At 39.0% G+C, this 25977-nt stretch overlaps 1 protein-coding gene across 6 annotated transcripts in view; it reads right to left on the reverse strand.

Moving 5' to 3' along the window:
- The window catches only part of UBE2U (ubiquitin conjugating enzyme E2 U), a 70231-nt gene that overhangs the window by 15243 nt on the left and 29011 nt on the right, over positions 1 to 25977 (reverse strand). For 3 of the 6 annotated variants that reach the window (XM_059884921.1, XM_024989798.2, NM_001099193.1), the window contains 3 exon segments: positions 25381 to 25429; positions 16238 to 16326; positions 2300 to 2381 (listed from right to left, as the gene is read on the reverse strand). In XM_059884921.1, the coding sequence (XP_059740904.1) occupies positions 2300 to 2381; positions 16238 to 16326; positions 25381 to 25429 (220 nt within the window). 6 annotated transcript variants of the gene reach the window in all.

Below are 25977 nucleotides of genomic sequence, written 5' to 3' on the forward strand. Positions count from 1 at the left end.
ACCCTGCTGGGAAAGATATCCCAGGCAGAAAGCACAAAGTGGTGAAAAGATCCTATGTTCCCAAACAATAGGGAAGAAAAAAAAAAAAATTTAGGGTAGCTTATGAATCAGTCTTGATTGATGGGGGGATGGGAAGACAGTAGGGAGAGGGCCACGAGGCAGAAGGGATAAGTCTTTTTCCTGAACTTTGCAGATGAAAGACTCTCAATTTGCATTTTCTGGGTTTTTTCAAAGGGGAAATTTCCTTGTGAGGAAAGCATTTTCAAATATTAAAACCATAGAGATGCATAAAGTATTATATTCCATGTACACATAGACCAACTACTCACTTGCATAAATTCCCAAAAATTTTACTTGAATTTCGTGAATTGACTACTTTATTATACCTTATATATTTTGATAAACAAGATTTTTATTAATTATTTTAAAAAACGGATTCTACCATACTTTATATTTTTGCATGCAATAAAATTATGTAGATAAATATATCTTTTAAACACTTTAAATATTGTTTAAATCAATGTTTTGTTATCATCTGATCTAAATATATTCTCATCAACCACCAGATGGCATAAGGTGTGAGAGTTTTATTCTGACAGGGTTACCATGCACATGATAATCTGACCTATAACTTCAAAATAATGTATTTTGGAAAATGTTCTAGCACTCCAACAGCTCACAATTATTTCAGCCATATGGGAGAAGTGGGTGGATAAGGTGAAAATGACATTGTCCTACTCCTTCTACATTTTGAGTTCTCTGGGACTGGCCTTACATAATGAATCAATAATCAAACAAATAAAACAAGGTAATTCTGTCAGAGGAAATTGAGAAGGAAGTCATGTCAAAGCAAAATTAACCTTATATTCTACGTAGGTTTCTTTAAGCGAAACTTGAAACATGCCTTCCAGAAAAAAACACAAAAACCATGCTCATACTTCTTCAACTTCTGCTCTGTAAAAACTTTTCTAATGCTTGCAATTTACTCTGAAAGCGGAAAAGTATCCATCTAATGCAAAAGCTTTTCTCCATTTTGGCTCGAAGGAAGGCTGATGCAGAAATTATCTGAAAAAAAGTCTCCAACTGAAAAACTCGATCTGAACTATGATATTAAAGGACAGGAAAGTCTATTTTAAGAGCCTTGGTTTCTACACAAATTAATAATAAGCACACTATTTTTATTAATCCTGTATTTTCACCTAGTAAAGAGGTCACAGTGCTAACAAGGAGCTAAAAAATGAAATAAATACAAAAAATAGGAACTGTAATTCCCCTAGCTTTGTGGTAGCACATTCACCGCATGCTTTGAAATAAACACATCAGAATAAATGATCACTGCAACACAGCCAGTACCACAGAATGGAGATGGAATCTGTGCTCTAACATGATGAAGCAAAAAACCTGCCTTTGGAAGTCACAAGACCAAAGCTGAGATTAAGGTCCCTTCCTTAATGTGGTCTAAAAGTAATTCCAAAAGATACTGTCACAATTTAACATTGTATTTAATTACATACTTCCTCATTAATTTAATATACTTGGTTCCTGAGTGAATAATCCTTCTGTGAAAGAAGAAAAGGTATTTGAAGCTATGAGAAAGATGAAATGCTAACTGGTGATCTATACAGATGAGAGAGTTGGACCATAAAGAAGGCTGAGCACTAAAGAATTAATGTTTTTGAATTGTGATGTTGGAGAAGTCTTCAGAGTCCCTTGGACTGCAAGGAGACCAAACCAATCAATTCTAAAGGAAATCAACCCTGAATATTCATTGGAAGGACTGATGCTGAAGCTGAAACTTCAATACTTTGGCCGCTTGATGAGAAGAACTGACTCACTGGAAAAGATCCTGATGCTGGGAAAGACTGAAGGCAAAAGGAGAAGCAGGTGGCAGAGGATGAGATGGTTAGATGGCATCACTGATTCAGTGGACATGAATTTGTGTAAACTCTGGGAGACAGTGGCGGACAGAGGAGCATGGTGTGCCGCAGTCCATGGAGTCACAAAGAGCTGGACATGACTTGGTGACTGAACAACAACGAGGATGGAAACAAGAAAATTAACAGGAAAAGTATTGTGAGATCCCTTCACGGTGGCTCAGGTCCTGTCTCTATCTTTGGAAGCCAGTAGATAGCAAAGATATTTCCCATCTGGGTTCATATGAAAGGATAAAATGATACTTAGTTTTGTTCAGGTTTTAAAGAAATTCAATGGGCTTCTTCTAATAGTTTAGTTAGTAGAAAGTGAATAATAGATATTTCAGGTGCACAGTAAAATATTCTAGACACTTAAAATTACTTACCTTAAACTCCATTCTTTAGTATGTCTTAGATCATCTTTCCTCCAATTATAATACTGTTTAATGAAATTCGGATCTTTAAGAACTGAAATTGGAACAATATAAAAAGGAGCTATGTATACATTCTTTAACAACTGTTCAAAGTTTAAAATAATTCATATCTTAAGTTGGTATATGGCAATAACACATACTATCATAGTTCAAGTCACATTACAATCCTCAGACACTTTCCAAATTCTTTTTACTTAAATTTCATGATATTGGATGTTGTTTGAATAATCAGATTGTAACTTTGTAACTTATACAAGCTCTTATACAAAGACCATGTAGATCACAACAAAATGTGGAAAATTCTTAAAGAGATGGGAATACCAGATCACTTTACCTGCTTCCTGCAAAACCTGTAAGCAGGTCAAGAAGCAACAGTTAGAACTGGACATAGAACAGCAGACTGGTTCCAAATTGGGAAAGGAGTACGTCAAAGCTGTATATTGTCATTCTGCTTATTTAACTTATATGCAGAGTACATCATGCGAACTGCCAGGCTGGATGAAGCACAAGCTGGAGTCAAGATTACCAGAAGAAATATCAATAACCTCAGATATGCAGATGACACCACCCTTATGGCAGAAAGTGAAGAGGAACTAAAGAACCTCTTGATGAAAGTGAAAGAGGAGAGTGAAAACTCCATATTCAAAAACTAAGATCATGGCATCCAGTCCCATCACTTCATGGCAAAAAGATGGGGAAACAATGGAAACAGTGACAGAATTTATTTTCTTGAGCTCCAAAATCACTGGAGATGGTGACTGCAGCCATGAAATTAAAAGACGCTTGCTCCTTGGAAAGAAAGCTATGACCAACCTAGACAGCATATTAAAAAGCAGACATTACTTTGCCAACAAAGGTCCATCTAGTCAAGGCTATGGTTTTCCCAGTAGTCATGTATGGATGTGAGAGCTGGACCATAAAGAAAGCTGAGCACCAAAGAATTGATGCTTTTGAATTGTGGTGTTGGAGAAGAAGTGTTGAGAGTGTTGGTGTTGAGAGTCCTTTGGATTGCAAGGAGATCAAACCAGTCCATCCTAAGGGAAATCAGTCCTGAATATTCATTGGAAGGACTAAAGCTAAAGCTGAAGCTCCAATACTTTGGCTACCTGATGCTAAGAACTGACTTACTGGAAAAGACCCTGATGCTGGGAAAGATTGAAGACAGAAGAAGAGGAGGAAGACAGAGGATGAGATGGTTGGATGGCATCACCCACTCGATGGACATAGTTTGAGCAACCTCTGGGAGCTGGTGATGGACAAGGAAGCCTGGCATGCTGTAGTCCATGGGGTCGCAAAGAACTGGACACGACTGAGCGACTGAACTGAACTGACTGAACTTATCATTATACTGACAATTGTTTATATATCACTTACAGAAATGAAGACAGTGTTAAAATAGCTTATAGAAACTGACATCATTGTTTAATAAAATTCTAATTCAGCACTTCAAGTGAAAAAAATAAAACCTTGGGAGTCTGATGTGACATTACAGATCATGATTTTCGATGAAGCAAAAATCTACAACAAATGATCATCCAGCCTCTAAATCCCTTGCCAATGACAGAAAATTCTCCTCTGTATTTTGAGACTGCCCATTCCACTGACAGTTATTTAGGTCACACGGTCCTTCCTTAATCTGAGGGCTTAATCTGAGTTTCCTCTGTTCATCCTTCTGACCCCCTCAGCAATACTGAGTAAATTTATCCCTCTCCCGTGGGCAGGATCCCTCCAATATTTGAAGATAGCTCTCAGGGCAGTCTTAGTTCCTTCAACTTTTTCTTAAATCATGATTTTCTAGAGACCTAACCATTCTCAGCCCAGCGGTGAACTTTGTTGATATTCCTATTAGAATTTTTATCCAGAACTGGCTCAGAATCTTGACTTCATACCAATAGCAAGATGCAGGTGGGATTGCTGTCTCCCTCAAAACAGACAGATCAATTTAGTTCAGATCTGCCTCGGCATTCTGGAAATCACATTACACCGTTGGCTCATATGTCTGTGGTTAATTATAAGCCTTATGCCTTCAATCAGTTTCACATAAAGTTATTGAAAACCTACTAAGCTTAAGCACTGGTAGTTTTTACATGAAATACTATTAAGCCAGATCATTCACACACACACATATATATCCTTCCTTATCTCCCTTGTCCTCCCCCTGGCTTTCTGCCTCTTCCTCCTCTCCTCCCCTTCCCTTCTCCCGTATCCCCCATCTCTTTTTCTCTCTCTTTCTTCTAATTGTCCTGGGTTTACAGCCCTGAACTATTTAACCAACCTGATGCTCCCTACCAGTCTTCTCCTTATCTGGAGCTTCCTTCTTAACAGTGATTAATTAATGCCTTCCAGTTTGATGAAATTTGTCATTGACACAAAAAACATTTAAACTTAGTCATTCTCCTTTTTTTCTATTAATGTTACATGATTTTCACCAGCAATGTTCCTATCTATACTTTAATGTATTTAATTCAAACACACATACATACATATTCTTATAGACTTTGTTGATATTCTTTTTCTTGTTATTTGGAATATATTCCTTCCTTCCTTCAAGTAAGCAAACCTGCACTCCCCAGAGTCCTTAGCAGGATTCATTATTACTTTTAGATGATTATAATAATTAACATTAATAGAATTCTTACTATGTATGGGGGTACTTGTAGATATGCAGTCTTACCATTATAATACCCACTTCACAGACAGACACGGAAAAGTTGAGAAATGTCTTCTCAAATGTACTGTTCATTACTCATTCATTACTATTTGAATGATGTACTCAGCATATAGGTTAAATAAACAGGGTGACCATATACAGCCTTGACGTACTCCTTTCCCAATTTGGAACCAGTCTATTGTTCCATGTCTGGCTCTAACTGTTGCTTCTTGACCTGCATACAGGTTTCGCAGGAGGCAGGTAAGGTGACCTGGTATTCCCATCTCTTTAAGAAATTTTCACAGTTTGTTGTGATCCACACAGTCAAAGACTTGAAACACACAAAAATTTTTTTTTGCCACACTAGCAGCTTATGGCATCTCAGTTCCCTGACCAGGGATTGAACCTGGACCTTAGCAGTGAAGCAGTAGATATTAAGAGAACAGAAGCAGAAGATATTAAGAAGAGTTAACAAGAATAAAAGAAGAACTACACAAAAAGGATCTTCATGACGTGGATAACCATGATGGTGTGATTACTCACCTAGAGCCAGACATCCTGAATTATGAAGTCAAATGGGCATTAAGAAGCATCACTATGAACAAAGCTAGTAGAGGTGATGGAATTCTAGTTGAGCTAATTCAAATCTTAAAAGATGATGCTATTAAAGTGCTGCATTCATTATCCCAGCATATTTGAAAAACTCAGCAATGGCCACAGGACTGGAAAAGATTAATTTTCATTCCAATCCCAAAGAAAGGCAATGCCAAAAAATGTTCAAATTACTGCACAATTGCACTCATTTCACATGCTAGCAAGATCATGCTCAAAATCCTCCAAGCTAGGCTTCAACGGTACATGAACGGTGAACTTCCAGATGTACAAGCTGGATTTAGAAAAGGCAGAGGGACCAGAGCTCAAATTGCCAACATCCACTAGGTTATAGAAAAACAAGAGAATTCCAGAAAAAACATCTACTGCTGCTTCATTGACTACTCCAAAGCCTTTGACTGTGTGTATCACAACAAACTGTGGAAAATTGTTAGAGATGGGAATACCAGATCACCTTATCTGTTTCCTGTGAAACTTGTATGCAGGTCAAGAACTGGACATGGAAGATCATGTGAAATGCCAGGCTGGATGAAGCACAAGTTGGAATCAAGATCACTGGGGGAGATATCAATAACCTCAGATATGCAGATGACACCACCCTATGGCAGAAAGCGAAGAGGAACTAAAGAGCCTCTTGATGAAAGTGAAAAAACTGGCTTAAAATTCAACATTCAAAAAAATAAGATCATGGCATCTGGTCCCATCACTTCATAGCAAATAGATGGGGAAACAATGGAAACAGTGACAGACTATTTTCTTGGGCTCCAAAATCACTGGAGATGGTGACTGCAGCCATGAAATTAAAAGACACTTGCTCATTGGAAGGAAAGCTATGACCAACCTAGACAGCATATTAAAAAGTACAGATATTACTTTGCTGACAAGAGTCTGTCTAGTCAAGGCTATGATTTTTCCAGTAGTCATGTGTGGATGTGAGAGTTGGACTATAAAGAAAGCTAAATGCTGGTGCACTGGGATGACCAAGAGGGAGGGTATGGGGAGGGAGGAGGGAGGAGGGTTCAGGATGGGGAACACAGGTATACCTGTGGCGGATTCATTTCGATATTTGGCAAAACTAATACAATATTGTAAAGTTTAAAAAAAAAAGAAATATTGGTAATATAGAAAAAAAAAAAAGCTAAATGCCAAACAATTGATGCTTTTGAACTGTGGTGTTGGAGAGGACGCTTGAGAGTCCCTTGGACTGCAAGGACATCAAACCAGTCCTGAATATTCTTTGGAAGGACTAAAGCTGAAGCTCCAATATTTTGGCTATCTGATGTGAAGAGCTGACTCACTGGAAAAGACCCTGATGCTGGGAAAGATTGAAGGCAGGAGAAGGGGACAACAGAAGATGAGATGGTTGAATGGCATCTCCCATTTGAAGGAAACGAGTTTGAGCAATCTCAGGGAGTCGGTGATGGACAGGGAATCCTGGTGTGCTGCAGTCCACGAGGTTGCAAAGTATTGCACACGAATGAGCAACTGAACTGAACTGAACCACTAGGCAACCAGGGAATTCACAAAATTTGATGTTTCCATTGAAGGATAATTCATGTCTTTCCTTAATTCTTTGGAATTGCCTTTCCTATGTTTTCTACTTGAGTACGTATGGCACTCTCTTCCTTATATATTATGAAATCCCAAATGGCATGGTCACCTTTTCTGAATATTCCCATTATTCTTATATTACAGACTCATTTTCTCCATTGCTTTGTCTACTATCTGAGAGAGGACAGAGGCCACCATATTTGTACAAACTTTTAACACAACATTGAAAAAACCAAGACCATGATATCAGTCCCATCAATTCATGGCAATAAATGGGGAAAAAATGGAAACAGTGACAGATTTTATTTTCTTGGGACATGGAATGTCAGGTCCATGAATCAAGGCAAAATGGAAGTGGTCAAACAGGAGATGGCAAGAGTGAATGTCAACATTCTAGGAATCAGCGAACTGAAATGGACTGGAATGGGTGAATTTAACTCAGATGACCATTGTATCTACTACTGCGGGCAGGAATCCCTTAGAAGAAATGGAGTAGCCATCATGGTCAACAAAAGAGTCCGAAATGCAGTACTTGGATGCAATCTCAAAAATGACAGAATGATCTCTGTTCGTTTCCAAGGCAAACCATTCAATATCACAGTAATCCAAGTCTATGCCCCAACCAGTAACGCTGAAGAAACCGAAGTTGAATGGTTCTATGAAGACCTACAAGACCTTTTAGAACTAACACCCAAAAAAGATGTCCTTTTCATTATAGTGGACTGGAGTGCAAAAGTAGGAAGTCAAGAAACACCTGGAGTAACAGGCAAATTTGGCTTTGGAACACGGAATGAAGCAGGATAAAGACTAATAGAGTTTTGCCAAGAAAATGCACTGGTCATAGCAAACACCCTCTTCCAACAACACAAGAGAAGACTATACGTGGACAGCACCAGATGGTCAACACCGAAATCAGACTGATTATATTCTTTGCAACCAAAGATGGAGAAGCTCTATACAGTCAGCAAAAACAAGACCAGGAGCTGACTGTGGCTCAGACCATGAACTCCTTATAGCCAAACTCAGACTTAAATTGAAGAAAGTAGGGAAAACCACTAGACCATTCAGGTATGACCTAAATCAAATCCCTTATGATTAGACAGTGGAAGTGAGAAATAGATTTAAGGGCCTAGATCTGATAGATAGAGTGCCTGATGAACTATGGAATGAGGTTCGTGACATTGTACAGGAGACAGGGATCAAGACCATCCCCATGGAAAAGAAATGCAAAAAAGCAAAATGGCTGTCTGGGGAGGCCTTACAAATAGCTATGAAAAGAAGAGAAGCAAAAGGCAGAGAAGAAAAGGAAAGATATGAGCATCTGAATGCAGAGTACCAAAGAATAGCAAGAAGAGATAAGAAAGCCTTCTTCAGTGATCAATGCAAAGAAATAGAGGAAAACAACAGAATGGGAAAGACTAGAGATCTCTTCAAGAAAATCAGAGATACTAAAGGAAACATTTCATGCAAAGATGGGCTCGATAAAGGACAGAAATGGTACGGACCTAACAGAAGCAGAAGATATTAAGAAGAGGTGGCAAGAATACACAGAAGAACTGTACAAAAAAGATCTTCACGACCCAGATAATCATGATGGTGTGATCACTGACCTAGAGCCAGACATCCTGGAATGTGAAGTCAAGTGGGCCTTAGAAAGCATCACTATGAACAAAGCTAGTGGAGGTGATAGAATTCCAGTTGAGCTATTCCAAATCCTGAAAGATGATGCTGTGAAAGTGCTGCACTCAATATGCCAGCAAATTTGGAAAACTCAGCAGTGGCCACAGGACTGGAAAAGGTCAGTTTTCATTCCAATCCCAAAGAAAGGCAATGCCAAAGAATGCTCAAACTACTGCACAATTGCACTCATCTCACACGCTAGTAAAGTAATGCTCAAAATTCTCCAAGCCAGGCTTCAGCAATATGTGAACTGTGACCTTCCTGATGTTCAAGCTGGTTTTAGAAAAGGCAGAGGAACCAGAGATCAAATTGCCAGCATCCACTGGATCATGGAAAAAGCAAGAGAGTTCCAGAAAAAGATTTATTTCTGCTTTATTGACTATGTCAAAGCCTTTGACTGTGTGGATCACAATAAACTGTGGAAAATTCTGAAAGAGATGGGAATACCAGACCACCTGATTTGCCTCTTGAAAAATTTGTATGCAAGTCAGGAAGCAACAGTTAGAACTGGACATGGAACAACAGACTGGTTCCAAATAGGAAAAGGAGTTCGTCAAGGCTGCATATTGTCACCCTGTTTATTTAACTTCTATGCAGAGTACATCATGAGAAACGCTGGACTGGAAGAAACACAAGCTGGGATAAAGATTGCTGGGAGAAATATCAATAACCTCAGATATTCAGATGATACCACCCTTATGGCAGAAAGTGAAGAGGAACTAAAAAGCCTCTTGATGAAGGTGAAAGTGAAAAAGTTGGCTTAAAGCTCAACATTCAGAAAATAAAGATCATGGCATTGGGTCCCATCACTTCATGGGAAATAGATGGGGAAACAGTGTCAGACTTTATTTTTCTGGGCTCCAAAATCACTGCAGATGGTGATGGCAGCCATGAAATTAAAAGATGCTTACTCCTTGGAAGGAAAGTTATGACCAACCTAGATAGCATATTCAAAAGCAGAGACATTACTTTGCCAACAAAGGCTTGTCTAGTCAAGGCTATGGTTTTTCCTGTAGTCATGTATGGATGTGAGAGTTGGACTGTGAAGAAGGCTGAGCGCCGAAGAATTGATGCTTTTGAACTGTGGTGTTGGAGAAGACTCTTGAAAGTCCCTTGGACTGCTAGGAGATCCAACGAGTCCATTCTGAAAGAGATCAGCCCTGGGATTTCTTTGGAAGGAATGATGCTAAAGCTGAAACTCCAGTTTTGGCCACCTCATGTGAAGAGTTGACTCACTGGAAAAGACTCTGATGCTGGGAGGGATTGGGGGCAAGAGGAGAAGGGGAAAACAGAGGATGAGATAGCTGGATGGCATCACTGACTCAATGGACATGAGTTTCAGTGAACTCTGGGAGTTGGTGATGGAAAGGGAGGCCTGGCGTGCTGCGATTCATGAGGTCGCAAAGAGCTGGACATGCCTGAGCGACTGATCTGATCTGTGGTGCTAAAGAAGACTCTTGAGAGTCTCTTGGACAGCAAGGAGATCAACCCAGTCAATCCTAAAGGAAATCCACCCTGAACATTCATTGGAAGAACTGTTGCTAAAGCTGAAGCTCCAATACTTTGGCTACCTGATATGAAGAGCTGACTCATTGGGAAAGACCCTGATGCTGGGTAAGATTGAAGTTAGGGGGAGAAGGGGGTGACAGAGGATGAGATGGTTGAATGGAATCACCGACTTGATAACATGAGTTTGAGCAAACTCCAGGAGATAGTGAAGGACAGGGAAGCCTGGCATGCTTGCAGTCCATGGGGTTGCAAAGAGTCACACATGACTGAGTGACTTAAAAAATTTTATTCTCATAGTTTTTTCACTCATTTGTCTCCTACCATCTAATGTTGCTGCTGCTGCTGCTAAGTCACTTCAGTCGTGTCTGACTCTGTGCGACCCCATAGACGGCAGCCCACCAGGCTCCCCCGTCCCTGGGACTCTCCAGGCAAGAATACTGGAGTGGGTGGCCATTTCCTTCTCCAATGCGTGAAAGTGAAAAGTGAAAGTGAAGTCACTCAGTCGAGTCTGACTCTGTGCGACCCCATGGACTGCAGCCCACCAGGATCCCCCGTCCATGGGATTCTCCAGGCAAGAGTGCTGGAGTGGGGTGCCATTGCCATCTAATGTTAAATGCCTCAAAAAGCTTATCATAATGCTTATCTTTTTGTCTTCAATACAACCTGCCGTCTAGACAGAGAATATGGTCAGTGGATGATGTTCAGAGGGGAATAATGAAGAAATGAGAACTGGTGAGATTTTGTCAGAAATTCTTCATTAAAATCTCCCATTGCTACCGGAACTTGACACTGTGGCAATTTTGTAATCTTTGGTAGAAAGCATCCTCTATTGCCTCCATAGTATAGTTCTTCCTGCCTTTACTTCTGAGGATTACAGGACATCACTTCTACTGTTTTCTTCCACGATACACCTATTGTCCAATATCTGTATAGGCTGATCTGAAAAATTTTTTTGCACTCTGGGACTGTCATGTCCAAAGAAATATATAAGCACTAACTTACCTTAGTAAGTTCTATTTTCACACGTACTACCTTATGCTAACCATAGAGGAACAACTTAGGATAGTATATTTTTGTCAATGAATAGAAATGAAAAATGAGATACAAAGAGTTAAATGATTAACCTAAATTCACTTAACTAGGAGTCTCTAATTTCTGACATCAGGCTTTTCCCATAAGGGCCTTTCCATTGCTTGAATATTGTAACCACCTGGGGAGCTGTAGAAACTACTCTCCCCGGGTCCTGCTCCCAAGACCCTACTATAATTGGTCTGGGGGTGCACCTTTAACACAGGAATTTTCACAAACTCCTCTGGGGATTCTAATGAGTGGTCAAGACTGAGACCACTGCACTGGAATTTGATGATACTGCCTCTTGCATCTAAATGTATTTTTGGAGATACCTGCCCTCATCGCTACTTCAAAGGCTCGAGGAATTAAAGTATCCCAAGGTGAAAGCAAGCATTCCCATGATGCTTCAGGCTGTTTGGTCTGTCTTGTTGACAGCAAACAAATGCCAGGAAGCCTCCGCTCACTATCGCAGGGTACACTGGTCTGAAGGAATTCTTTTCCTGTAACATAAACATTTCCTTATGGGGATCGGATTTTGTCATTAAGGTGATGTTGCCCACAACCAGATGTATTGGTTTGTTCTCTGCCAAACTTTTTATTTGCCATTTTATAGTGATGGACAGAGAACAGTGGATCATCAGTACATTTTCCCATGATTGTCTATGATTATGAATAAATAATTGTAATTATTGAAAATGTACCACACATACTTCAGGGTTTGAATTTAAATCTCAAGTTATAGAGAAAGAACAATTTTATATCATATTATGGAGGCAATGTAATATAAACAAAGAACAATGAATGTGGAATCAGAGGATTCGGTTCAGGTCTTTGGGCCCCAGCCTAACTGTACTATAAACAGTAGCCACACTTACTGAGCACTCACTGCACACTAGGCACTGTTAGGGAGTCTCAGTGTTATGAGGCATGTTCTGTGATTATTCTCATCTTACAGACGAGAGAACAGGGACACAGAGAGGTTAAGAAACTTACCCAAGGTCACACTACTAGTAAATTGCAGGGTCTTGGCAATATACATCCAGAATTTACACTGTTACCAATATCTCACATTCCATGTGTGATTTTAGGTAAATTACTTAGCTTCCCTTGGTCTTGGTTTTCTCATGTGTAAAACAGAGTAATAACAACGCCCAGCTCATTGGGTTCATATACAACTATGGATGACAGAAATTTGGTGTTCAGTAAATATTGGTTGATAAGTGAAAAAAGAACAATAATATTGAAATGATTAAAAAATACAGATTAAGAGATACAAACAACTAGGCACAAAATAAGCAAACTACAGAAATATACAACACAGGGAATTTAGCCAATAATTTATAATAACTATAAATGGAATATAACCTTTAAAAATTGTGACTATCATTGTATGCTTGAAACTTACATAATATTGTACATCAACTATATCTCAATTAAAAATGAACAAAAAAACACCAATAGGGCATATACTTTGTAAACTATATTATACAGTTACTCTGTATCACACAAGAATAAACTTACTATTTGTGGCACAAAGATATGCAATAGAGTTAAAACTTAAAATCATAATATAACCACTCATCACTACTCATAAAATAAAAAGCTCTTTAAAATATGCACAAGAGTTTAATAATCCTCCCAGTGATAAAAATATAACTGTAGAAATGAAGTTAATAGAAGTTTCTCTTTTATTCCTGAGTGGTTGAAGGAGCATTCTATAATCTGAAAGCTTCATCTTTATTATTGCCAGGAAATTAAGCCATTAAAAAGATAGTATTGGATCTTAGCCAGCTGAACTATGCAAAGACAAAATGGCCAGCAGAACATGTAAGGTTTACATTTAATTTTTTTTAATTAAGTGCTCGTTATTATTGAAGGAAAGCTTTTGAAACATTCTTATACAAATCTCTGTAGGAAAAAGAGACAGAGTGATTGTGAAATCTTGCACCAAGGGCTAGAATCAGTCTCAGAAATTCTTCTGGGCTAGAGGTAACCATTACCAGCTATTGCCTTCACAAAAAGGAATGAATTACATACTAGCTTAGTGACAGATGTAGAAACAGAACCAAATTAAATATTTTGGTGTCAAACTCTTTTGAAGAAGAAATTTCAGCCAGTGACACTGCATTATTTCTTCCATTTTAAAATTACTCTTTATTCTAAGAAATCATTTCCAATTTTCTTTAATTGGGCATGTGCTTCCATTATTTCCTTAGCAGCTTGGAGTTTTCTAGAGCCTCTATATATTTGTACGTTATTCCATAAAGCACCATCCTATAACAATCTGTTTGTTTTCTGGTTGAAGGAATTGGACACTGAATTGTTCCCTGAAGCATGGCAACTGCCTCTCGACATGTCTGTTAAGGGTTATCACCTCCTGGAACCCATCTGAGCTCCTCAGGGCCTCTTACATAACAAATACTCAAGATGCATTTGCTGAATTAACTAAGAAGCAGTCAATCAAAATCTTAGAAATGAAGTCAATGCTCATGTATTTTGGTACCAAAATCAATAAAACTCTTTTATGCTGATAGTGTTGCTAAAGACTATTTCTTAAAGTACCTTAAACAAATTATTTTTCTTAACCACTAATCCACGAATCAGTGAGGAAGATAATGTGTAATTACAAAATAAACTAATAACCAACATCCTGAAAGAGCAAGTAATTTCTTAGAAATAATTTGATCTCACATTTTTATATTTATTACGTTTAGTACTTCTTTTTGCTCTTGTGTGCTAAGTTGCTTCAGTCATGTCCAATTCTTTGTGACCCCATGGACTGTAGCCTGCCAGGCTCCTCTGTCCATAGGATTCTCCAGGCAAGAATACTGGAGTGGGTTACCATTTTCTCCTCCAGGGGATTTTCCCAACCCAGGGATCGAACCCACACCTCTTATGTCTCCTGCATTGGCAGGCGGGTTCTTTACCACTAGTGCCACCTGGGAAGTTCTTTTTGCTCTTATTTGTGCCTTGAAACTAGATATGATTTTTTGAGAGGTGATATTTTGTTCTCTTAAAACCAGACTATCACAAGGATGAGATGAAACATGATGAGATCACAAATTAAGGCAGTGGTCATAGAGGTGGAGTAGAGGGAAAACATTTGTAATGCTGCAGGAGATAAAATCACTAAGGCTTAATGAGGGAAATAAAGTGGACTAGGAAATGTACATGATTCTGGCTTGGCAAGTAAATGCAAGAATGGTGATCTACTACTGATCAAGAGAAATAATAAGGGATGGAGAAGTGGTTTGGGGGCAACATAATGAATTCATTTTGGGACATCTTAGATATGAAGTACCTTAGTGTCAGACTTTATTTTTTTGGGCTCCAAAATCACTGCAGATGGTGACTGCAGCCATGAAGTTAAAAGATGCTTACTCCTTGGAAAGAAAGTTATGACCAACCTAGATAGCATATTCAAAAGCAGAGACATTACTTTGTCAACAAAGGTCCGTCTAGTCAAGGCTATGGTTTTTCCAGTGGTCATGTATGGATGTGAGAGTTGGACTAAAGAAAGCTGAGCACTGAAGAATTGACGCTTTTGAACTGCGGTACTGGAGAAGACTCTTGAGAGTCCCTTGGACTGCAAGGAGATCCAACCAGTCCATTCTAAAGGAGATCAGTCCTGGGATTTCTTTGGAAGGACTGATGCTAAAGCTGAAACTCCAGTACTTTGGCCACCTCATGCGAAGAGTTGACTCATTGGAAAAGACTCTGGTGCTGGGAGGGATTGGGGGCAGGAGGAAAAGGGGACGACAGAGGATGAGATGGCTGGATGGCATCACCGACTCGATGGACATGAGTTTGGGTGAACTCCAGGAGTTGGTGATGGACAGGGAGGCCTGGCATGCTGCGATTCATGGGGTTGCAAAGAGTCGGACACAACTGAGCAACTGAACTGAACTGAACCTTATTACATAGCTGGAAATGTGCATTCGGAATTCAGAAGACAGTCTGGTTAGAGATGAGGCTTTAGGAATTATTGGCATGTGGGCTAATGAAAACCATAGTAATGGATGATGTCTCCCAGAGAGAGCTGGGCAGCAAATACTGAATGAAGAAGTTATTCCTAAGGAAAGAGGCAGAGGAGCACTTGGAAAGGTAAGAGGAAAACCATGGAGTCATAAGGAGAGCATAGCCAATATGAGTTCAAGTAAGATAAGGACTGAAAAAAGTAATCACTGAATCTGAGAATTCGGAAGTCATTGATAACTTTAGAATGTACCATTTCAGTTGGATAGCTTGAAAGTCACATGTGCAGACTGGATAACCTACTTTGATACAAATCAGAACATAGCACTCTAAAGATTAGGTTAAAAGGAACCAGAAAGTTGTCCAGCTCTCACATTGCATCTTTTCAGCTCTTACTATATGATGGTAACAGATGATCTTTCACTACACTGATATAATTGAGCAGCCCCAGGTTTTCTTGCTGTTCCTCTACTTAATAATATCTCTGGCTTTGGGGATAATTGTGTTTAGAATTAAAAAGTTTCCTCCTGCTCTGAAGGCTTCCTTCTGGGGTGAGGAAGTAAAGTAAATCTCAAAAAACTGAGAACTTTATCTTTTATTATTCCAACTGTCTATCCTTCCTTCTGGCTTTTGATCAGATTTTAGTCCAGGACTCTATACAAAAGAGGGACTAAATGAACAGTTATTGAATGATTAGTACACAGAACCAACAAAGAAGCTTATCACCCTCAAATTCCAAATATGTGTCAATTAGTCTTTGAAGGCAAGATAAGCTAAGAATGTTCAGAGATTAATATACCATCCCACTCCCCACAAAATAAGACACGGCTAGATCACCTTACATGGAGTTCTGTAATATTCTGTGGCTTTTGATGTGGCTATTCCAGACCATGTCTTGTAGTAATCACTAAATGAGACTGGTTTAATTGTTCTGAAAATACAAAATAAAATCGGGCAGTGAGTAGCATGCAAACTTGCTTTTCAAAATTATTTTATTAGATTGGACTCTTTCAGATATTTTGTTATAAGCCATTAGCGTGTGTGTGTGTGCGCTAAGTCACTTCAATTGTGTCTGGCTCTTCGCAACTCTATGGACTGTAACCTGCCAGGCTTCTCTGTCCGTGGGATTCTCCAGGCAAGAATATTGGAGTGGGCTGTCACACCCTCCTCCGTGGAACCTTCCGTACCCAGGAACTGAACCCACGCCTCTTTATGGGCACCACATGCCTGCACTGGCAGGTGGGCTCTTCACCACTAGTGCCACCTGGGGAGCCCCCACAAACCACTAGGCTGATCTGCAAATTCTAGCATGGTTATTTCTAACAAATTAATCTCACATAATTTTCCACTAGTACATGCAAATCACAAAAAAGATCTGGCCAAACCAGTTTTTAAGAATAAGTATAAACGTGCATCCGTGTGTATACTATAAAAAGAAAAAAATGTAGGTTTAAGATGACTGCCTTTCGTGACTAACAGTAAAAAGAACTTTAAATAAAGCATCACAGCTGTATATTTTATCTTTCTACAATAAACATCTTTCTTACATTTCTATGCCGAATTTTAGTAAAATCGCCTTTATTTCTTTTTTCTTATGAGGAGAAAAGAAACACCAGAATTGAGGTTAGTTTAATTTTTATACAGAAATCTGATTACTTCCAAAGAGGGAAAATAAACAACTCTTTTCTAATATTACTGCCAGCACATTTCCTTCCTCTGTGCTAATGTTACCAAATCCTAATGGAAGAGCAAAGACTGCTACAAAGTATTAAACAGGAATTATGAAACAGTGTCTTACTCTTAGACAACTGCATTTCCGATTTTTTTCCTACAAACATTTTGAATGCAGGGATTCTCAATACTCTATAAACAAAACACTACTTTCAGGTAATTTTTAGATGTGTGAAATCATCAATTAACTGGCTTAAATGGATGCTTAAACATCAAATGTAAAAGACCTTATGTCTGTTTTAAATTCCCAGCTCTGGAGGAAGAAGCAAATTTTCAGTTACAATAGGTTATTAACATTAATTTTTATAGGTAAATCATAGGTGCTTAAGTATTCGACTCAATTTTGAAAGTAATAGGGCAATACCTGAATGTACTAATTCATTCATTTATTTAAATAATAATTATGGACATCTAAAATTTAAGGCTAACATTTTTCAAGTGTGCTATTGCATCTGTAATCACACTTAAGTAGAAACCTGAAACTTGGTGAAGATAAATTAATCACTACTATTATTGCTTCCAGAGCTACACTTAGTGCTTTATACTACTAAATGATATACTAAACTAACATTAATTTGCCAACAAAATGTTTCAGCATTTGGCAACGGAGGTAACAAAATGAAAGACTGCATTATATCTCCTGCATGAGAAAGCTTGTGATCAATCTGCTGTCACAGATCATTTAGCAGACAACAATGACCCAAGAGGAAGGAAACTGTCAACATACTGTCTAGTGAAAAAAAATACACCATCTTCAGGCACAATCGTCTCCATTGTTTTCTGTCTGTTTGACGACGACCCATGACCCTCTCCCTTCCCAATGGTGTCCTGTTCAATTTCAAGCTCTTAGCCTTCAGGGGCTTTCTCTTCTTCCCCTAGAATAATTAAAAATATTACCCTAAAAGGTATAACTTTAGTATAGTGTGAATATACAAAACAGAATGCCTTGAACACTTGGGAATATCTGCACCTTCAACTCTATAAAGGAAATAACCCCTTAAAATAAGAGAACAATAATTATTTACTATTATTATTCAGATAAACTACTAATGGATAGATACAGCATAAAAATACCTGTGTTTATAGTTTCAACCAGTAATAGGAATTTATTGAGTATTATTTTTGGCACTAAGAATATGAAAAAGTAGAAGACATTATTTTAAACTGAACACCAGGGTTTATTATCCTGTTGGGAAAATAAGATATATACCTGAACTATTAAGTAGAATAGCTTTATAGATTAACATAATAAATGTCACATCATTTAACAGACATTTGGAGACTATAGTGAAAAACGTGTCTTTGGCAGTGGCAATAAGGAAGAAAGTTGGAGGAGGGAGCTGTGACTATTTTGGAGCCACTTGGGAAAGAGTCACTTGGATATAGACCTAGGACAAAGGAAGGAGGCATTTTGGGCCAGGGAAACAGTATTAACAATAGCTTAGATGGCAAGGAGTGTGGTGTGTTCATGCCTACATAGAGAGGATGCCAGGGGAAGAGGTGATAGTAACAAGATAACTGACCAGAGGGAAAAGTTCCAATTTCAGAAGAATTGGCATTTAATTAAGATAGGTGAAATGAGGCAATGATAGGTCTTCAAATTTAGGCAGAGAATGGATTAGAGTTGATTCAGTGATCTTGATTTATTAGGTGATAGAGAGTAATCAGAAGTTCTCAAATAAGGCAAGTAAACTAAGAAATCAATGTTTGAGCAAGAGTTTTCTCTAGCACTAGCATGCAGAGTAGATTATATGAGAGATTAAATGCAAGGGGACCAGTTAGGAAATGAATTCAGTAACTTAGGCAAGAGATCTTGAGAGCCAATACTAGGGTGGGAGCAAAGATTATGAAGGGGAGGAGATGAATTTATGAGAATGCTAAAGAACTGACTGAATCAGCTGCCTGATAGAGTGTGAAAAGTAAAGGAATTTGAGGGTCACATATTCTCCTAAAACCCAGAAGGCCAGTTATTTTTGCTATTAATAGAAAGTGTCTAGAGAAACTGAAGTAAAATATGAGTTTAATTTTAAACATGGGTTGTAGGTGATGACCTCTAGGAGTGTGATTGAGAAATTGGGACTGGAAATAAGAGATTTAGGTCAAATCAACATAAAAGTTGATAGATGACACCATTAGGGAAAACAAACTCCAAAAGAATAAGTGTTTAGAAAAGAAAGGGCAGAAACCAATTCACAGTTAAGGGCCGGGGGGCGGGGAGTGAAGGAAACCAAAAGGATCATTAAAGGAAGAGAATCATGGTAGCCCTATTTCATGCAAGCAACACCCCAGCCATTGCCAAAGCCTAATGACTAAATCCTTAAATATCTCTGGATAAGGAATGGAAAATGGTACAGCTTCTTTGTAAGATAGCATGGTAGTTTCTTACAAAACTAAACATACTCTTACCACACAATGCAGCAATAACACGCCTTGGTATTTACCCAAAGGAGCTGAAAACTTAGGTGCACACAGAATCTTATACACAGATGTTTAGAGCAGCTTTATTCATAATTGCTAAAATGTAGAAGCAACCAAGATGCCATCAATGGGTGAATGGATAAGTTAAGTGGTGTATATTCAGACAATGGAATATTATTCAGCACTAAAAAGAAATTAGCTAATAAGCCATGAGGACTTCTCTGATGGCTCACTGATAAAGAATCTGCTTGCCAGTGTAAAAGATACTGGTTTGATCCCTGGGTCAGAAAGATCTCCTGGAGAAGGAAGTGGCAATCCACTCCAGTATTCCTGTCTGGGAAATCCCATGGACAGAGGAGCCTGGCAGGCTACAGTCCTTGGGGTCGAAAAAGAGTCAGACACAACTAGCAACTACAACAACAACAACAACAACAAATAAACCATGAAGAGTCACGTAGTATCATGACTAAGAGCACAGGCTCTGGAATTAGCTGGCTTGGGTTAAAACACGGTAGCACCATTATTGATTAGCTGTGTGACTCTGAACAAGTTACCTAACCTCTTCACGTCTTCAGAGACAGAATTTTCTCCAGTGGTGGTTGTGAGCATTCAACGCAAGCACGCACGAAAAGAGTCAAGGAGGGGTTTAGCACCCCCAGCGCTCAGTGTCAGCTGGGCTCCTCATTGCCTTGGATAAGTGCCTCATCATTTTTCTCCTGCAAACTCCAGATAGCCTCCTAACTGTCGTTCTGCCTTGTGCTCCAGTCATATCTGATTGCTCTACCTTGGTCTCTCCCTATTCCAGGGTATTATGTCTCTGCTTGAAAGCCACAGTAGGTTATCTACTTCCATAGGATGACATCTAAAGACTTTTACATAGAATTCGAGGTGGTTCATCATCTGGCCATTTCCAATCTTTTCTCCCATCATTCATCCTCACATGCAGAGGCTCCATCACATAGAACTGTATCCTGACAATCCTAAGTGTACCACAATCTTACACATCCATGTCTGTACAAGCAGTTCTATTAGAGACTCTTTTGCCCCCTGTGCAAAGTCATACTCATTAAGATTCAGGTCCAGTTAAAAATAATATATACATGAAGGTTGTCACACTGGATACTGTGGTTGTCTCTTCAATAGCTGTTCCATTCTTCTCCCATTCCATACATGCCATGTGGTCTGCTGTGGGGACTGGATCTTACTCCAGCTCTAAATCAGGACTTCAATGATAACTGGTATAGGGACAGGAATCTGACCTAAATAGCTCCAATAATAGTACAATTTATTCTAGCTTACTAGTACGTCCTCGTCTCTGAGACTGTTGATACTCTTTGTTCTTCTTCAAGACTGCCTTGTTATTTTAAACCTTTTGCATTTCTAGATCCATTTTAGACCACCTTATCAATTGCCAGAAAAAAAAATAAGGCTGCTGAGATTTTGACTGAGAATGAACTGAATCTACAATTTGGGAAGATTTGATACTGTAATAATATTGAGTCTTTCCTAAGTGGTAAACATTGTATATCTCCATTTCTTTAGGTCTTGAAAAAAATCCTCCCATATATATTTTGTGATTTTCAGCATAAATGTCTTACTCATCTTTTGTTACATTTTGATGCTGTTGTAATGGTATTTTTAAAGTTTCATTTTTATGTTGATTGCTTATATATAAAAATAGTTAATTTGTGAATATTCATCTTCGAGCTAAGATCCTTGCTAGATTTACTTACTAATTTTCAAACTTTCAAATTTGTATATTCTTTTGGATTTCAGTATATATATAATTGTGTTATCTGTGAATACCAATGGTTTACTGTCTTCTTTCCAAATTTTATAACTTTTTTCTTCCCTCATTGCACTGGCTAGGACTCCAATACAATGTCAGATAGAAACGGTGATAATGTGGATACTTGCCTTGCTCCTAAACTCGGGAGAAAAGGATTAAACATTTCACATTTAAGTGTGAGGTTAGCTGTTAGATTTCTGTTCAATTCAGTTCAGTCACTCAGTCACGTCCGACACTTTGTGACACCAGGCTCCCCTGTCCATCACCAACTCATGGAGCTTACTCAGACTCATGTCCATCGAGTTGGTGATGCCATCCAACCACCTCACCCTCTGTCATCCCCTTCTCCTCCTGCCTTCAACCTTCAAAGTATCAGGGTGTTTTCCAATCAGTCAGTTCTTCGCATCAGGTGGCCAAAGTATTGAAGCTTCAGCTTCGGCATCAGTCCTTCCAATGAATATTCAGGACTGATTTCCTTTAAGATTAGCTGGTTTGATTTCTGTAGATTCCCTTTATTGAAATAAGGAAATTCTCTTCTATTCCTCAGTTTGGTGAAAATTTTTATCATGAACGAGTATTAATGATTTCTTCTAGATTAACAGATATAAGTCTATGTTTTTATTTTTCCTTTATTTGGTTAACTGAGTTACATGCATTGATTTTCAAATTTTAAACCAATGTGGCTTTCCTGAAACAAAACTCACTTAGTCATCATGTACTATCCCTTCTTTATATATCAGTGGGTTTAATTTGCTAATATTTTGGTTAGGACTTATACATTTCAGGTTTATGAGAATACTGACGTATAATTTTCCTTTCTTGTAATGAATTCTGATTTTAGAATCAGAGTTTGGAAGTTTGGTGACATATTCACTGTCTCTATTTACTGGAAGAGTTTGAATGCCTTTTTAAAAAAGATTTTATTTGAAGTAACTTTAGATTTAGAAGAGTTGTAAAGTTAGTTGAATACCTTTAAAATTAGCTTTGTTAAAGTATAATTTACATTCAATAAAATGTACAAGTGTTCAGAGCACAGATTGATAAGTTTTGATAAAAGCATGCCCCTGCAAAACCATAAGCCCAAACAAGTTACAGAATGTTTTCACTAGTCCTGAAAGTTCCCTACAGCTCCTTCCCAGTTAAGCTCCCTTGACACTTTGAGTTATCACTGATCCAGTTCTCTATCACCATAGATGAGTTTTGCCTGTCATAGACTTCATACAAATTGAACTCTACAGCATGTACTCTTTCATTACTGAGTTTTTTTTTCCCCCTCAACATAATGCCTGTATTATTCCATGTCATTGCATGTATCAACAATTTTATTGCTGAGAGTATTCAGCTTATAAATACAACACAATTTATTTATATATTCAACTGCTGAATATATAATATTGACTGTTGATGGAAATTTTAGTTGTTTTCAGTTTGGGATATTACAAATAATCTGCTATCAACATTTGTGTACAAGTCTTTTGTGAATATATACTTTTATTTCTTTTAGGTAAATACTTAGGAGTGGGTTAGAGGGCAGGTGAACCTTTGACATGACAAGAAACTGCCACACTGTGCTCTGAACTGGCTGTGGGCAGTCAACAGGCACAGAGACAGAGGAGCACTACAGTACAATCACGTCCTCATCAATAACTGGGATTGTTAGTTTAAGCCAGTCGTGTGATCTTCCAATCTCCCCCATCTTAGTATGTCACTGTGGTACCCATCCAGTTCAAACCACAATCTATTACTAATCCTTGATTCCACTTTCTCTCTTGCCCCAATAAGTCAAGCTAAAGCCTTGAATCCAACCATTTCATCCACTTATCTCCCACTCCACATTTATGCCCTTAGCCCTAGCCCAAACCACGCATCTTTCCCCTGGTCTACTAAAATAACCAAATAATTCTTTTTGTTTCCCCCTTAGATCCTTCACAGTTGATCCCCAGAAGGCAGTTAAAGTGGTCCTTTTAAAATGTAAATCTGATTACATCTTTCTCTTCTTAAAAGCTGTCCAGTTGTGTCCCAATTCCCACTGCAAGATTAATAAAATGCCAATTCCTTACCTAGTTTATAAAGCCCTATCTATATCTCTTACTCCACCCCTACCCATCCCTTCTTCCCCCTTGCTGTGTTCCAGCTGCAGTGGCCTTCTTTCTGATCCTCTAACACATTTGTGTGCATGCTCAGTCCCGACCAACTCTTGGCAACCCCATGGACTGTAGCCCACCAGGCTCCTCTGTCCACAGGATTCTTTAGGCAAGAATACTCAAATGGGTTGCCATTTCCTCCTCAGGGTATCTTCCTGACCCAGAGATTGAACTGGTGTCTGCACCTCCTGCATTGTCAGTGGATCCTTTACCACTTGAGACACCTAAGAAGCCCTCCAGCACACCTTGCTCACATCCAATACTCAATTAGTCAATACTCTAGGTATCCCCTCTGCCTAGAATCTCACTGTACTATAAGACATTATTCTCTCCCAACTTTTCACTTCTTTTTTTCCCTTTCAATGTCATAAATCTTGATTTTCCAAGAAAATACCAACTACAAGTTGATCTCACCATGGTTCTTGAGTCATTTCTGAATACAGTTCTAGTGAATTCTTTCTTCCAGGCTCCAGATTTTATAGTCCTGTGATCAGTGCTGGATCCTCATGGTGCTGTCTGGTTACCCTGCTGCCTGTCTGATGAGGGACTCAGCGCCCCAAAGAACCAAAGGGCCAAAGTTTCCTCCCTGTAACAGGGTCTCCCCTTCTTCCTGCTCCTGCCTGAGACAAATGCCACCATTGCTACTGGCTGGGCTTCATCTCAGTGCTGGGGGACAGACAAGGTCAATGCTCTTGCTGTCATGTTCCAATTAACCATTTCATCAGTTGTTCTGGGTCTTCTCATTCTGATCTTCTAACACTTCCAGGCACAGAGCCCCTTGGTATAACACTGTCTCACATTCTGGGGGAGAAGGCAATAGCAACCACTCCAGTACTCTTGCCTGGAAAATCCCACGGATGGAGGAGCCTGGTAGGCTGCGGTCCATGGGGTCGCTATGAGTCGGGCACGACTGAGCGATTTCACTTTCACTTTTCACTTTCATGCATTGGAGAAGGAAATGGCAACCCACTCCAGTGTTCTTGCCTGGAGAATCCCAGGGACGGGGGAGCCTGGTGGGCTGCCGTCTATGGGGTCGCACAGAGTTGGACATGACTGAAGCGAGTTAGCAGCAGCAGCAGCACATTCTGGGACAAAGTCCGGATCTGAGTGCTCCTTTTGATTTCAGTCTTTTGGGAACATTTTACTATTATTAATCCACTAAGAGGATCCTTGTTTTGGAGCATGTACAGTATAAAACCAAGATAGAATAAGTATTATTTCAGCACTAGTAAGTTGGCTATTTTCTACATCCGATTGACTATTAAAATTAGGCTGGGCAAGGGCCGTCATTCCGTGTCCGGGCTGGCGGCCGAGCCCGAGTGTCCGCGCTCAGGGCTGCTGGCCGCTAGCACCGCGCCCTCGCGGGCTGCGTGTCGCTGCTGCCCAGACGCTTTTTAAAAAAAATAAATAAATAAATAAAATTAGGCTGATGCAAATGTTAGAGAACCTAAAAGCTGCAGAACCTACACCTGTCCAAGTGTTCAAGGTCACACTGTCAGGTGGGCGGTCTCCCAAGTGTACAATGGCTTCAACCCTAACTCTCACCATTTCACTCCAAGACTTATTCTTTTCCTAAACTGCTTGGAGATTTGTGATCTATAATGGTCAGGCTATAATGTAGACAATGGTCTTTTTTTTCCTTTTCAGAAATAAAAAATAAAAGACTAGGCAATTAATATAGTTACATTCAATTTTAATTAAATAGTCTAGAAAGAACTCAAGATTTTCACATTCTTCCTGAAAAAGAATCATTTTTAAAAGGTATTGGAAGGGAAGATATATTTAAATGAAATAATTTTTCTAAGTCAAAAGATGAAAATACAATTATGATAGAAAATACAGTTTAAGCCAATAGTTCTTTTAGTGTATAAATTTGCATAGAACTGTATAAAGGAAAACTTACCTGTTAAGTTTATGTGGCTCTTTTGGTGACTCAGAACCATCATCTTTTGCTATAAAGAAAAATATGAAAAGATTCTGGTTTACTTAAGGGAGACTGAATGTATGTCCCTATGTGCATTCTTTCCAAGGCCCCAATAAGATGGTAAGAAAGGAATAAAAATACGGTGTATGGAGAAGGAAATGGCAACCCACTCCAGTATTCTTGCCTGGAGTATACCCATGGACAGAGGAGCCTGGCAGGCTAAAGTTCATGGGGTCGGGGAAAAAAAAAAAAAGGTGTAAAACCTCAAGAGCCAAAGAAAGATGGCAAGAAAAATGTTCAAGATAGAAATCAGATGTCAAGTGGTAACCATCTTAACAGGTCACAGAAATTTGAAACCTAATGACATGATGAGAGAAGGCCAATAAAAAGCAAGCAGATTTACACTTCAGAACTTGAGAAACAACTTAGGAATTGGAGGTACCAGATACCCCTGAAAGGTGAAATGTATACTGTGGATACCAAAGACATAGCCTTCATCCTGTGCAACCAGATGACCACCGCTGCCTAGGCAGGAGGGAAGATACCTTATTCTGGAGAGGCTGAGCCAGAGAGATT

The sequence above is a fragment of the Bos taurus genome, chromosome 3, assembly GCF_002263795.3.
Source record: "Bos taurus isolate L1 Dominette 01449 registration number 42190680 breed Hereford chromosome 3, ARS-UCD2.0, whole genome shotgun sequence".
In the NCBI taxonomy this organism is placed as follows: Eukaryota; Metazoa; Chordata; class Mammalia; order Artiodactyla; family Bovidae; genus Bos; species Bos taurus.